At 45.0% G+C, this 15,011-nt stretch overlaps 1 protein-coding gene across 1 annotated transcript in view; it reads left to right on the top strand.

The window, feature by feature from the left end:
- Positions 1-15,011, top strand: part of LOC121556160 (transmembrane protein 236-like) — a 44,189-nt gene that overhangs the window by 4,554 nt on the left and 24,624 nt on the right. The window contains exon 2 of the mRNA XM_041870053.2: positions 520-1,264. Within this exon, the coding sequence (XP_041725987.1) occupies positions 1,014-1,264 (251 nt within the window). The 5' untranslated portion in view covers positions 520-1,013. The remainder of the gene's footprint in view (positions 1-519; positions 1,265-15,011) is intronic.

Raw genomic sequence — 15,011 nt, 5'->3', positions numbered from 1 at the left:
GGACAGAGGAGCCTCTTAAAGAATAAGTTACAGGTCTGTGAGAGCCAGAAATCTTGCTTGTTTGTAGGTGACCAAATACTTATTTTCCACCATAATTTGCAAATAAATTCATAAAAAATCCTACAATGTGATTTTCAGGATTTTTCTTTCCTCAATTTGTCTGTCATAGTTGACGTGTACATATGATGAAAATTACAGGCCTCTCTCATCTTTTTAAGTGGGAGAACATGCACAATTGGTGGCTGACTAAATACTTTTTTCCCCACTGTATGTTAGGATAGGTAATGTAGTTGACATTAATAATGTTCTAGGTTGATAGGTAATGTAGTTGACATTGGTAGTGTTCTATGTTAGGATGGGTAATGTAGTTGACATTAATAATGTTCTATGTTAGGATGTGTAATGTAGTTGACATTAATAATGTTCTATGTTAGGATAGGTAATGTAGTTGACATTAATAATGTTCTATGTTAGGATGGGTAATGTAGTTGACATTAATAATGTTCTACATTAGGATAGGTACTGCAGTTGACATTGGTAATGTTCTATGTTAGGATAGGTAATGTAGTTGACATTAATAATGTTCTATGTTAGGATAGGTAATGTAGTTGATATTAATAATGTTCTATGTTAGGATAGGTAATGTAGTTGACATTAATAATGTTCTCGTTTGGGATAGATAATCTAGTTGACACTGGTAATGTTCAACAATATTTTTCCCCTTAGACTGCTTCTTTTTGTGACACCATAAAAAGGTGAGCGTGACTGCCTCATTGCCTTGGTAATAAAAGTATACGATTCCCCGAGTAGTGTGATGCTGACCAGTGATGTGTAAGCATAGTTGGTGAGCAGAGTCCACAGGAGGGGTCACTGGTTTCTGCTCCAGTCAGACAGAACAGGAGTAGTTTCAGACCAGACAGAGAATTGAAAGGGTTTCTGACCAGACTGGTGTTGAGAGGTTGATAAAGGAAGGGGCTGGTTCTAAACTCTGGGGGACAAGGGTTACAGACAAGATGCCATCAGGGCGGATGATCAAGCTGGTGGTGTACGAGGTGTTAGAGGTCTCTTGTCTCAGTGTTCCAATGTTCGTGGTGATGGAGAGGTTTGCTTCCCTGATGCTCCATGTCAGAGGAGATCTGACTGCCTATTGGCTGGTGGTAGCAGCTTCCATGGCCTACGTTACCTCTGTATCTCTGCTAGTCTGGGTTCCTCTCCGGTACCTTGTCCTCAAGCAGCGCACGGTCATCACAGACATCACGCAGTGGTGAGTACATTAGATTATGCATTACATTATACAGTGCATTTGGAAAGTATTCACACATCTTCCCTTTTTCCACATTTTGTTACGTTACAGCCTTATTATAAAATGGATCAAATACATTTTTTCCTCATCAATCTACACATGATACCTCATAGTGACAAAGCGAAAACATGTTTTTAGAAATATTTGCAAATGTATTAAAAATATAAAACAAATACCTTATTTACATAAGTATTCAGACCCTTTGCTATGAGACTCGAAATTGAGCTCCGGTGCATCCTGTTTTCATTGATCATCCTTGAGATGTTTCTACAACTTGATTGGAGTCCACCTGTGGTAAATTCAATTGATTGGACATGATTTGGAAATGCACACACCTGTCTATATAAGGTCCCACAGTTGATAGTGCATGTTAGAGCAAAACCAAGCCATGAGGACAAAGGAATTGTCCGTAGAGCTCCGAGACAGGATTGTGTTGAGGCACAGATCTGGGGAAGGGTACCAAACAATTTATGCAGCATTGAAGGTCCCCAAGAACACAGTGGCCTCCATTATTCTTAAATGGATTAAGTTTGGAACCACTAAGACTCTTCCTAGAGCTGGCCACCCGGCCAAACTGAGCAATCGAGGGAGAAGGGCCTTGGTCAAGGAGGTGACCAAGAACCCGATCGTCACTGACAGAGCTCCAGAGTTCCCCTGTGGAGATGGGGAAAACCTTCCAGAAGGACAACTATCTCTGCAGCACTCCACCAATCAGGCCTTTATGGTATAGTGGCCAGATGGAAGCCACTCCTCAGTAAAAGGCACATGACAGCCCGCTTGGAGTTTGCCAAAAGGCACCTAAAGGACTCTCAGACCATGAGAAACAAGATTCTCTGGTATGATGAAACCGAGATTGAACTCTTTGGCCTGAATGCCAAGCGTCACATCTGGAGGAAACCTGACACCATCCCTATGGTGAAGCATAGTGGTGGCAGCAACATGCTGTGGGAGTGTCCTTGAGTGGCCCAGCCAGAGCCCGACCTGAACCCGATCAAACATCTCTGGAGAGACCTGACAATAGCTGTGCAGTGATGCTCCCCATCCAACCTGGCAGAGCTTGACAGGATCTGCAGAGAAGAATGGGAGAAACGCCACAGGTGTGCCAAGCTTGTAGCGTCATACCCAAGAAGACTCTAGGCTGTAATCGCTGCCAAAGGTGCTTCAACAAAGTACTGAGTAACCGGATGGACATCATGAAAATGATCGGAGAGGTTGAGAGTAGAAGTAGTTCAGGAGCAAAAACAAATAAAATAGAATTATTGTAAAATTGACTGTGTCCATAAAATGTAGATAGTAAGTATAAGCTGGAAGTAGAGGCCTAAGCATTGTTGTTCACTAATTTACTCCAAGTAGGGAAAGGGTGGTGGGGTTAGAAAGTAATAAAGGGGAGTATATATATAAAAAAAACATGGGTGATTGGAAGTGATGCAGACAATTACATTGATAGAATTTACAATATATCTGCAATATTAAGCTGATCTAGCTGATTTTAGAGGTGATAACTTGACATTTATCAAAAAGATAAAAAATGGAAATATAGTTTACACATTATACATTATAATTACATTATATTATACATTATATATTACATTACATTATACATTATATATTATGCATTACATTATACTTTATATTATACAGTCCTGTGTAATGTCAGAGTTCATCCCCCCTGCTCTTCCTTCTCCTACTCATTGAGTTCCTGTGTAATATCAGAGTTGAGCCCCCCCTGCTCTTCCTTCTCCTACTCCTTGAGTACCTGTGTAATATCAGAGATCAGCCCCCCCTGCTCTTCCTTCTCCTACTCCTTGAGTACCTGTGTAATATCAGAGATCAGCCCCCTGCTCTTCCTTCTCCTACTCCTTGAGTACCTGTGTAATATCAGAGATCAGCCCCCCTGCTCTTCCTTCTCCTACTCCTTGAGTACCTGTGTAATATCAGAGATCAGCCCCCCTGCTCTTCCTTCTCCTACTCATTGAGTTCCTGTGTAATATCAGAGTTCAGCCCCCCCTGCTCTTCCTTCTCCTACTCCTTGAGTACCTGTGTAATATCAGAGATCACCCCCCCTGCTCTTCCTTCTCCTACTCCTTGAGTACCTGTGTAATATCAGAGATCAGCCCCCCTGCTCTTCCTTCTCCTACTCCTTGAGTACCTGTGTAATATCAGAGATCAGCCCCCCTGCTCTTCCTTCTCCTACTCCTTGAGTACCTGTGTAATATCAGAGATCAGCCCCCCTGCTCTTCCTTCTCCTACTCCTTGAGTACCTGTGTAATATCAGAGATCAGCCCCCCCTGCTCTTCCTTCTCCTACTCCTTGAGTACCTGTGTAATATCAGAGATCAGCCCCCCCTGCTCTTCCTTCTCCTACTCATTGAGTTCCTGTGTAATATCAGAGTTCAGCCCCCCCCGCCCTTCTTTCTCCTACTCCTTGAGTACCTGTGTAATATCAGAGATCAGCCCCCCCTGCTCTTCCTTCTCCTACTCCTTGAGTGCCTGTGTAATATCAGAGATCAGCCCCTTGCTCTTCCTTCTCCTACTCCTTGAGTACCTGTGTAATATCAGAGATCAGCCCCCCTGCTCTTCCTTCTCCTACTCCTTGAGTACCTGTGTAATATCAGAGATCAGCCCCCCTGCTCTTCCTTCTCCTACTCCTTGAGTACCTGTGTAATATCAGAGATCAGCCCCCCCTGCTCTTCCTTCTCCTACTCCTTGAGTACCTGTGTAATATCAGAGATCAGCCCCCGCCATGCTCTTCCTTCTCCCACTCCTTGAGTACCTGTGTAATATTAGAGATCAGCCCCCCCCTGCTCTTCCTTCTCCTACTCCTTGAGTACCTGTGTAATATCAGAGATCAGCCCCCCTGCGCTTCCTTCTCCCACTCCTTGAGTACCTGTGTAATATCAGAGATCAGCCCCCTGCTCTTCCTTCTCCTACTCCTTGAGTACCTGTGGAATATCAGAGATCAGCCCCCCCCCCCTGCTCTTCCTTCTCCTACTCCTTGAGTACCTGTGGAATATCAGAGATCAGCCCCCCCCCTGCTCTTCCTTCTCCTACTCCTTGAGTACCTGTGTAATATCAGAGATCAGCCCCGCCCTGCTCTTCCTTCTCCTACTCCTTGAGTACCTGTGTAATATCAGAGATCAGCCCCCTGCTCTTCCTTCTCCTACTCCTTGAGTACCTGTGTAATGTCAGAGTTCATCCCCCCTGCTCTTCCTTCTCCCACTCCTTGAGTACCTGTGTAATATCAGAGTTCAGCCCCCCCTGCTCTTCCTTCTCCTACTCCTTGAGTACCTGTGTAATATCAGAGATCAGCCCCGCCTGCTCTTCCTTCTCCTACTCCTTGAGTTCCTGTGTAATATCACAGTTCAGCCCCCCCTGCTCTTCCATCTCCTACTCCTTGAGTACCTGTGTAATATCAGAGTTCAGCCCCCCCTGCTCTTCCTTCTCACACTCCTTGAGTTCCTGTGTAATATCAGAGTTCAGCCCCCCCCTGATCTTCCTTCTCCTACTCCTTGAGTACCTGTGTAATATCAGAGATCAGCCCCCCCTGCTCTTCCTTCTCCTACTCCTTGAGTACCTGTGTAATATCAGAGTTCAGCCCCCCCTGCTCTTCCTTCTCCTACTCCTTGAGTACCTGTGTAATATCAGAGTTCAGCCCCCCCTGCTCTTCCTTCTCCTACTCCTTGAGTACCTGTGTAATATCAGAGATCAGCCCCCTGCTCTTCCTGCTCCTACTCCTTGAGTACCTGTGTAATATCAGAAATCAGCCCCCCTGCTCTTCCTTCTCCTACTCCTTGAGTACCTGTGTAATATCAGAGATCAGCCCCCCCCTTGCTCTGAACTACTCCTACTCCTTGAGTACCTGTGTAATATCAGAGATAAGCCCCCTGCTCTTCCTTCTCCTACTCCTTGAGTAACTGTGTAATATCAGAGATCAGCCCCCCTTGCTCTGAACTACTCCTTGAGTACCTGTGTAATATCAGAGATCAGCCCCCCCTTGCTCTGAACTACTCCTTGAGTACCTGTGTAATATCAGAGATCAGCCCCCCCCCTTGCTCTGAACTACTCCTACTCCTTGAGTACCTGTGTAATATCAGAGATAAGCCCCCCTGCTCTTCCTTCTCCTACTCCTTGAGTAACTGTGTAATATCAGAGATCAGCCCCCCCTTGCTCTGAACTACTCCTTGAGTACCTGTGTAATATCAGAGATCAGCCCCCCTGCTCTTCCTTCTCCTACTCCTTGAGTACCTGTGTAATATCAGAGATCAGCCCCCTGCTCTTCCTTCTCCTACTCCTTGAGTACCTGTGTAATGTCAGAGTTCATCCCCCCTGCTCTTCCTTCTCCCACTCCTTGAGTACCTGTGTAATATCAGAGTTCAGCCCCCCCTGCTCTTCCTTCTCCTACTCCTTGAGTACATGTGTAATATCAGAGTTCAGCCCCCCCTGCTCTTCCTTCTCCTACTCCTTGAGTACCTGTGTAATATCAGAGATCAGCCCCCGCCATGCTCTTCCTTCTCCCACTCCTTGAGTACCTGTGTAATATTAGAGATCAGCCCCCCCTGCTCTTCCTTCTCCTACTCCTTGAGTACCTGTGTAATATCAGAGATCAGCCCCCCCTGCTCTTCCTGCTCCTACTCCTTGAGTACCTGTGTAATATCAGAAATCAGCCCCCCTGCTCTTCCTTCTCCTACTCCTTGAGTACCTGTGTAATATCAGAGATCAGCCCCCCCCTTGCTCTGAACTACTCCTACTCCTTGAGTACCTGTGTAATATCAGAGATAAGCCCCCCTGCTCTTCCTTCTCCTACTCCTTGAGTAACTGTGTAATATCAGAGATCAGCCCCCCCCCCTTGCTCTGAACTACTCCTTGAGTACCTGTGTAATATCAGAGATCAGCCCCCCTTGCTCTGAACTACTCCTTGAGTACCTGTGTAATATCAGAGATCAGCCCCCTGCTCTTCCTTCTCCTACTCCTTGAGTACCTGTGTAATGTCAGAGTTCATCCCCCCTGCTCTTCCTTCTCCCACTCCTTGAGTACCTGTGTAATATCAGAGTTCAGCCCCCCCTGCTCTTCCTTCTCCTACTCCTTGAGTACATGTGTAATATCAGAGATCAGCCCCCCTGCTCTTCCTTCTCCTACTCCTTGAGTACCTGTGTAATGTCAGAGTTCATCCCCCCTGCTCTTCCTTCTCCCACTCCTTGAGTACCTGTGTAATATCAGAGTTCAGCCCCCCCTGCTCTTCCTTCTCCTTCTCCTTGAGTACCTGTGTAATATCAGAGATCAGCCCCCCCTGCTCTTCCTTCTCCTACTCCTTGAGTTCCTGTGTAATATCACAGTTCAGCCCCCCCTGCTCTTCCATCTCCTACTCCTTGAGTACCTGTGTAATATCAGAGTTCAGCCCCCCCTGCTCTTCCTTCTCCTACTCCTTGAGTTCCTGTGTAATATCAGAGTTCAGCCCCCCTGCTCTTCCTTCTCCTACTCCTTGAGTACCTGTGTAATATCAGAGATCAGCCCCCCCCTGCTCTTCCTTCTCCTACTCCTTGAGTACCTGTGTAATATCAGAGATCAGCCCCCCTGCTCTTCCTTCTCCTACTCCTTGAGTACCTGTGTAATATCAGAGATCAGCCCCCCCTGCTCTTCCTGCTCCTACTCCTTGAGTACCTGTGTAATATCAGAAATCAGCCCCCCCCTGCTCTTCCTTCTCCTACTCCTTGAGTACCTGTGTAATATCAGAGATCAGCCCCCCCCCCCTTGCTCTGAACTACTCCTACTCCTTGAGTACCTGTGTAATATCAGAGATAAGCCCCCTGCTCTTCCATCTCCTACTCCTTGAGTAACTGTGTAATATCAGAGATCTGCCCCCCCCTTGCTCTGAACTACTCCTTGAGTACCTGTGTAATATCAGAGATCAGCCCCCCCCCTGCTCTGAACTACTCCTTGAGTACCTGTGTAATATCAGAGATCAGCCCCCCTGCTCTTCCTTCTCCTACTCCTTGAGTACCTGTGTAATGTCAGAGTTCATCCCCCCTGCTCTTCCTTCTCCCACTCCTTGAGTACCTGTGTAATATCAGAGTTCAGCCCCCCCTGCTCTTCCTTCTCCTACTCCTTGAGTACATGTGTAATATCAGAGATCAGCCCCCTGCTCTTCCTTCTCCTACTCCTTGAGTACCTGTGTAATGTCAGAGTTCATCCCCCTGCTCTTCCTTCTCCCACTCCTTGAGTACCTGTGTAATATCAGAGTTCAGCCCCCCTGCTCTTCCTTCTCCTTCTCCTTGAGTACCTGTGTAATATCAGAGATCAGCCCCCCTGCTCTTCCTTCTCCTACTCCTTGAGTTCCTGTGTAATATCACAGTTCAGCCCCCCCCTGCTCTTCCATCTCCTACTCCTTGAGTACCTGTGTAATATCAGAGTTCAGCCCCCCCTGCTCTTCCTTCTCACACTCCTTGAGTTCCTGTGTAATATCAGAGTTCAGCCCCCCCCTGCTCTTCCTTCTCACACTCCTTGAGTTCCTGTGTAATATCAGAGTTCAGCCCCCCCCTGCTCTTCCTTCTCCTACTCCTTGAGTACCTGTGTAATATCAGAGATCAGCCCCCCTGCTCTTCCTTCTCCTACTCCTTGAGTACCTGTGTAATATCAGAGTTCAGCCCCCCCTGCTCTTCCTTCTCCTACTCCTTGAGTACCTGTGTAATATCAGAGTTCAGCCCCCTGCTCTTCCTTCTCCTACTCCTTGAGTTCCTGTGTAATATCAGAGTTCAGCCCCCCCTGCTCTTCCTTCTCCTACTCCTTGAGTACCTGTGTAATATCAGAGATCAGCCCCCCCTGCTCTTCCTTCTCCTACTCCTTGAGTACCTGTGTAATATCAGAGTTCAGCCCCCTGCTCTTCCTTCTCCTACTCCTTGAGTACCTGTGTAATATCAGAGTTCAGCCCCCCCTGCTCTTCCTTCTCCTACTCCTTGAGTACCTGTGTAATATCAGAGTTCAGCCCCCCCTGCTCTTCCTTCTCCTACTCCTTGAGTACCTGTGTAATATCAGAGTTCAGCCCCCTGCTCTTCCTTCTCCTACTCCTTGAGTACCTGTGTAATATCAGAGATCAGCCCCCTGCTCTTCCTTCTCCTACTCCTTGAGTACCTGTGTAATATCAGAGATCAGCCCCCTGCTCTTCCTTCTCCTACTCCTTGAGTACCTGTGTAATATCAGAGTTCAGCCCCCCCTGCTCTTCCTTCTCCTACTCCTTGAGTACCTGTGTAATATCAGAGTTCAGCCCCCCCTGCTCTTCCTTCTCCTACTCCTTGAGTACCTGTGTAATATCAGAGTTCAGCCCCCCCCTTGCTCTTCCTACTCCTTGAGTACCTGTGTAATATCAGAGTTCAGCCCCCCCCTTGCTCTTCCTACTCCTTGAGTACCTGTGTAATATCAGAGATCAGCCCCCCTGCTCTTCCCTAATTTTCATTGGAAATGTCTTATGTTGTTTTTGGTCCTAACTTGTTTATTAACTAACCCTAACCCTAACCCTAACCCTATTTGGCTCCAACTGTTGAGGATTTCTTGTCTGTATCTCCTCAAAGTATAATAACTGCCCTCTATGATATCTCCATTTGAATAGGTGCAGTCTTTTATCAAACATGCTGTTTCTTCTTAAATTCCTTCCTAAAATGTTCTCTTGTATTCCCATCTTTTCACTGTAAAAATAAGTACTCAGCCTTGTACATTACTGATCATAGATCCCTTAACTCATCATTAAATTAAGGCTTGTTTGGCTTGTAAACTTTCCCGGATTGGGGGTGTATTCTTTATTTACATTCTACATTACATACATTATGTATTATACATTACCTTATACATTACGTTATGATTATACATTACCTTATACATTACGTTATGATTATACATTACATTATTCATTACGTTATGCATTACATTACACATTACATATTATACATTACATTATAAATTACATGATATACTACCTTATACATTATACATTGAATTATGTTGTGCATTATACATTATATATGACATTATACATAACAGTACATTATACATTACATATTACATTATATACTACATTATACATGATACATGACCATATACAGTGCCTTCGGAAAGTATTCAGACCCCTCAACTTTTTCCACATTCTGTTACATTAGTCTTATTCTGAAATGTATTAAAATACATTTTTTCCTCATCAATCTACACACAATACACGCAATACAAAAACAGGTTTTTAGAAATGTTTGCAAATGAATAAAAAATAAAAAACGGAATTACCCTATTTACACATTGCTATGAGACTCGAAATTGAGCTTAGGTGCATCCTGTTTCCATTGATCATCCTTGAGATATTTCTACAACTTGATTGGAGTCCACCTGTGGTAAATTCAATTGATTGGACATGATTTGGAAAGGCACACACCTGTCTATATAAGGTGACCAAGAACCCGATGGTCACTCTGACAGAGCTCCAGAGTTCCTCTGTGGAGATGGGAGAACCTTCCAGAAGGACAACCATCTCTGCAGCACTCCACCAATCAGTCCTTCATGGTAGAGTGGCCAGATTGAAGCCACTCTTCAGTAAAAGGCACATGACAGCCCGATTGGAGTTTGCCGAAATGCACCTAAAGACTCTGGGTCTGATGAAACCAAGATTGAACTCTTTGGCCTGAATGTCAAGCATCACGTCTGGAGGAAACCTGGCACCATTCCTACGGTGAAGCATGGTGGTGGCAACATCATGCTGTGGGGATGTTTTTCAGCTGCAGGGACTGGGAGACTAGTCAGGATCGAGGGAAAGATGAACGGAGCAAAGTACAGAGAGATTCTTGATGAAAATCTGCTCCAGAGCGCTCAGGACCTCAGACTTGGGCCAAGGTTCACCTTCCAACTGGACAACGACCCTAAGCACACAGTCAACATTTACATTTACATTTTAGTCATTTAGCAGACGCTCTTATCCAGAGCGACTTACAGGAGCAATTAGGGTTAAGTGCTTTGCTCAAGGGCACATTAACGTCATTTAGCAGACGCTCTTAGCCAGAGCGACTCACAAATTGGTGCGTTCACCCTATAGCCAGTGGGATAACCACTTTACAATTTGGGGGGTTAGAAGGAATACTTTATCCTATCCCAGGTATTCCTTAAAGAGGTGGGGTTTCAAATGTCTCCGGAAGGTGGTGAGTGACTCCGCTGTCCTGGCGTCGTGAGGGAGCTTGTTCCACCATTGGGGTGCCAGAGCAGCGAACAGTTTTGACTGGGCTGAGCGGGAGCTATGCTTCCGCAGAGGAAGGGAGCCAGCAGGCCAGAGGTGGATGAACGCAATGCCCTCGTTTGGGTGTAGGGACTGATCAGAGCCTGAAGGTACAGAGGTGCCGTTCCCCTCACTGCTCCATAGGCAAGCACCATGGTCTTGTAGCGGATGCGAGCTTCAACTGGAAGCCAGTGGAGTGTGCGGAGGAGGGGGTGACGTGAGAGAACTTGGGAAGGTTGAACACCAGACGGGCTGCGGCATTCTGGATGAGTTGTAGGGGTTTAATGGCACAGGCAGGGAGGCCAGCCAACAGCGAGTTGCAGTAGTCCAGACGGGAGATGACAAGTGCCTGGACCAGGACCTGCGCCGCTTCCTGTGTAAGGCAGGGTCGCACTCTCCGAATGTTGTAGAGCATGAACCTGCAGGAGCGGGTCACCGCCTTGATGTTGGCGGAGAACGACAGGGTGTTGTCCAGGGTCACGCCTAGGCTCTTCGCACTCTGGGAGGAGGACACAGCGGAGTTGTCAACCGTGATGGCGAGATCATGGAACGGGCAGTCCTTCCCCGGGAGGAAGAGCAGCTCCGTCTTGCCAGGGTTCAGCTTGAGGTGGTGATCCGTCATCCATACTGATATGTCTGCCAGACATGCAGAGATGCGATTCGCCACCTGGTTATCAGAAGGGGGAAAGGAGAAGATTAGTTGTGTATCGTCAGCGTAGCAATGATAGGAAAGGCCATGTGAGGATATGACAGAGCCAAGTGACTTGGTGTATAGGGAGAAAAGCAGAGGGCCTAGAACCGAGCCCTGGCGGACACCAGTGGTGAGAGCACGTGGTGCGGAGACAGCTTCCCGCCACGCAGCGCTCGGAGTGCCTTTGGGACAATTCTCTGAATGTCCTTGAGTGGCCCAGCCTGAGCCCGGACTTGAACCCGATCTAACATATCTGTAGAAACCTGAAAATAGCTGTGCAGCGACGCTCCCCATCCAACCTGAGCCAAGCTTGTAGCGTCATACCCAAGAAGACTCGAGGCTGTAATCGCTGCCAAAGGTGCTTCAACAAAGTACTGAGTAAAGGTTCTGAATACTTATGTAAATGTTATATTTCTGATTTGTTTATTTTTAATACATTTCTAAAAAACAGTTTTTGCTTTGTCATTATGGGGTATTGTGTGTAGTTTTAGAATAAGGCTGAATGTAACAAAATGTGGAAAAAGTCAAGGGCTCTGAATACTTTCTGAATGCACTGTACATCACATACATTATATATTATACATTATACATTATATTATACATCACATTCATTATATATTATACATTATACATTACATTATGCATTACATTATACATTAGAGTATACATGATAAATTACATTATATTATACATTACATACATTCTACATCACATTGTTGTGACGTGACTTACTTTAATGTATGACTGTTATTTTTCGAATCACCTACTATGTTTAATTGTCACTCGATTAAATTAACTCATTAGGAATTTGGGGCACCACGGAAGAAGTTGTTTAACGAGTTACCATCTCCCGAAATAAACTCTTAGAAGATATGATATATATCGATAAGTCACTTATCAAATAATTACCTCTTATCAGTCTCATTCTGAATGTCGCATAATCCTTGAACCTGCAAGAACCCTAACCTTATTGATGAATCAGCAATACACAAATTGGCTTAATTATTTATTTACTAACTAAATAACACAATACAAACACACAGGTTATTGATTACAAACGTAACACAATGAAAACAGGTCCCTAGTGGACTAGACTAACAATAGCAGGAATGCTTAGGTAGAAGGAGGGTCAGAGTGGAAGGGAGAGACAGAGATTCAAACTATCGTGGTTACTTTGGAGACTACGCTCACAGTAATCATAATACTTATGCACCCTAATAACGCTCATTCGGATTAGAAATGCAACATGTATTTACGTGTAGCTGTCCTCGATAGTTGAGTTGATGATGTAGGACTCTGGTTTGCCCACCAGAGATCCCAATGTCCTTGGTAGAGTTTCTGGTCGTAGTGGTGGTTAGAATTTATACTTCAGATGTACCAGCGGTTGTCTGAGAGGGATTGTCCTCTCCTCTCTCGTGTCTTTAGTGAAAGTTCTCTAGACGACTATACATGCCAGCTGCAGACTGAGATGATAAGGTCTAGTACATTGTCTTCTACTTCACCTCGTGTAGAGGTTGAGAGTTTCAGAGTTTCTCCATTTCAAACGTGTGGACTAACGTCTCACGTTTTCTCGTCTAACCATTTTGTAACGTGTAGCTTCAGCTTCATGCTTCTTGGTCTTGTAGAGTGTCAACCATTTTAAGCCGAGGGGCTTACTGGTCTGGTAGAAATTCAACCATTTGCAACGTTTGGCTCACGCTTCACGTCTGCTGGTCTAAAGGTTGATTTGTTTTTCAAGGCTTTTTATTCACTCGGGATAAAAGGGGCGTTCCATCATGTTTACACCATCTCTGATGTCACTCGGGGCGTGGCTAGTCACTGTCATAGTTTATATGAAAAACTATTATCTCATTAGAAGACTAAAATCACATTCCTATCTTCACCAAAATACTCTTATACTTAATCATATATTTTATACAACATTTAGATGTAAACTTGATAGATAGAATATGTACACTTTCCGAGTTACAGTTATTACTTGATACCATCCTTAACGACATCACAAAATAATAAACAATATGACATGATTATTCTTTAGATCCCCACTGACCATTTCCCACATTCTTTTAAGTAGGAATATTGTTTAATTATCCACTTTTGGATGTTGGAGTCTTGGCGGGAAGACTTCTTTTGTCTCACAGGGAAGTTATTTCTTCCCATACTAGAAACCAAAAGGAGTCCTTTTCTGCAAACTATTTATGACTGGCTGTTAAGTCATAAAACTGGCCCCCAGGAAAGGGGTGTTCAAACCTTTGCCTTGCAGGAATGTTTGATCCTCAACCCATGAGGGCAAGTCATGACAACATACATTACACATTACATATTATACATTACATTATAAATTATACATCACATACATTATACAGTCGTGGTCAAAAGTTTTGAGAATGACACATTAATTTTCACAAAGTCTGCTGCCTCAGTTTTTATGATGGCAATTTGCATATACTCCAGAATGTTATGAAAAGGACCAGCTGACATCATGTCAGTGATTCTCTCGTTAACACAGGTGAGAGTGTTGACGAGGACAAGGCTGGAGATCACTCTGTCATGCTGATTGCATTAGAATAACAGACTGGAAGCTTTAAAAGGAGGGTGGTGCTTGAAATCATTGTTCTTCCTCTGTTAACCATGGTTACCTGCAAGGAAACACGTGCCGTCATCATTGCTTTGCACAAAAAGGGCTTCACAGGCAAGGATATTGCTGCTAGTAAGGTTGCACCTAAATCAACCATTTATCGGATCATCAAGAACTTCAAGGAGAGAGGTTCAATTGGTTTCAGGGCTCCCAAGAAAATCCAACAAGTGCGAGGGCCGTCTCCTAAAGTTGATTCAGCTGCGGGATCGGGGCACCACCAGTGCAGAGCTTGCTCAGGAATGGCAGCAGGCAGGTGTGAGTGCATCTGCACGAACAGTGAGGCGAAGGCTTTTGGAAGATGGCCTGGTGTCAAGAAGGGCAGTGAGGAAGCCACTTCTCTCCAGAAAAAACATCAGGGACGGACTGATATTCTGCAAAAGGTACAGGGATTGGACTGCTGAGGACTGGAGTAAAGTCATTTTCTCTGATGAATCCCCTTTCCGATTGTTTGGGGCATCCAGAAAAAAGCTTGTCCGGAGAAGAAAAGGTGAGCGCTACCATCAGTCCTGTGTCATGCCAACAGTAAAGCATCCTGAGACCATTCATGTGTGGGGTTGCTTTTCAGCCAAGGGAGTGGGCTCACTCACAATTTTGCCTAAGAACACAGCCATGAATAAAGAATGGTACCAACACATCCTCCGAGAGCAACTTCTCCCAACCATCCAAGAACTGTTTGGTGACGAACAATGCCTTTTCCAGCATGATGGAGCACCTTGCCATAAGGCAAAAATTATAACTAAGACATCGACATTTTGGGTCCATGGCCAGGAAACTCCCCAGACCTTAATCCCATTGAGAACTTGTGGTCAATCCTCAAGAGGCGGGTGGACAAACAAAAACCCACAAATTCTGACAGACTCCAAGCATTGATTATGCAAGAATGGGCTGCCATCAGTCAGGATGTGGCCCAGAAGTTAATTGACAGCATGCCAGGGCGGATTGCAGAGGTCTTGAAAAAGAAGGGTCAACACCGCAAATATTGACTCTTTGCATAAACTTAATGTAATTGTCAATAAAAGCCTTTGACACTTATGGAATGCTTGTAATTATACTTCAGTATACCATAGTAACATCTGACAAAAATATCTAAAAACACTGAAGCAGCAAACTTTAAGACCAATACTTGTGTCATTCTCAAA

The sequence above is a fragment of the Coregonus clupeaformis genome, unplaced genomic scaffold, assembly GCF_020615455.1.
Source record: "Coregonus clupeaformis isolate EN_2021a unplaced genomic scaffold, ASM2061545v1 scaf2035, whole genome shotgun sequence".
In the NCBI taxonomy this organism is placed as follows: Eukaryota; Metazoa; Chordata; class Actinopteri; order Salmoniformes; family Salmonidae; genus Coregonus; species Coregonus clupeaformis.
The sequence above is the reverse complement of the archived record's forward strand: the minus strand, read 5'-3'. Positions and strand labels throughout refer to the sequence as shown.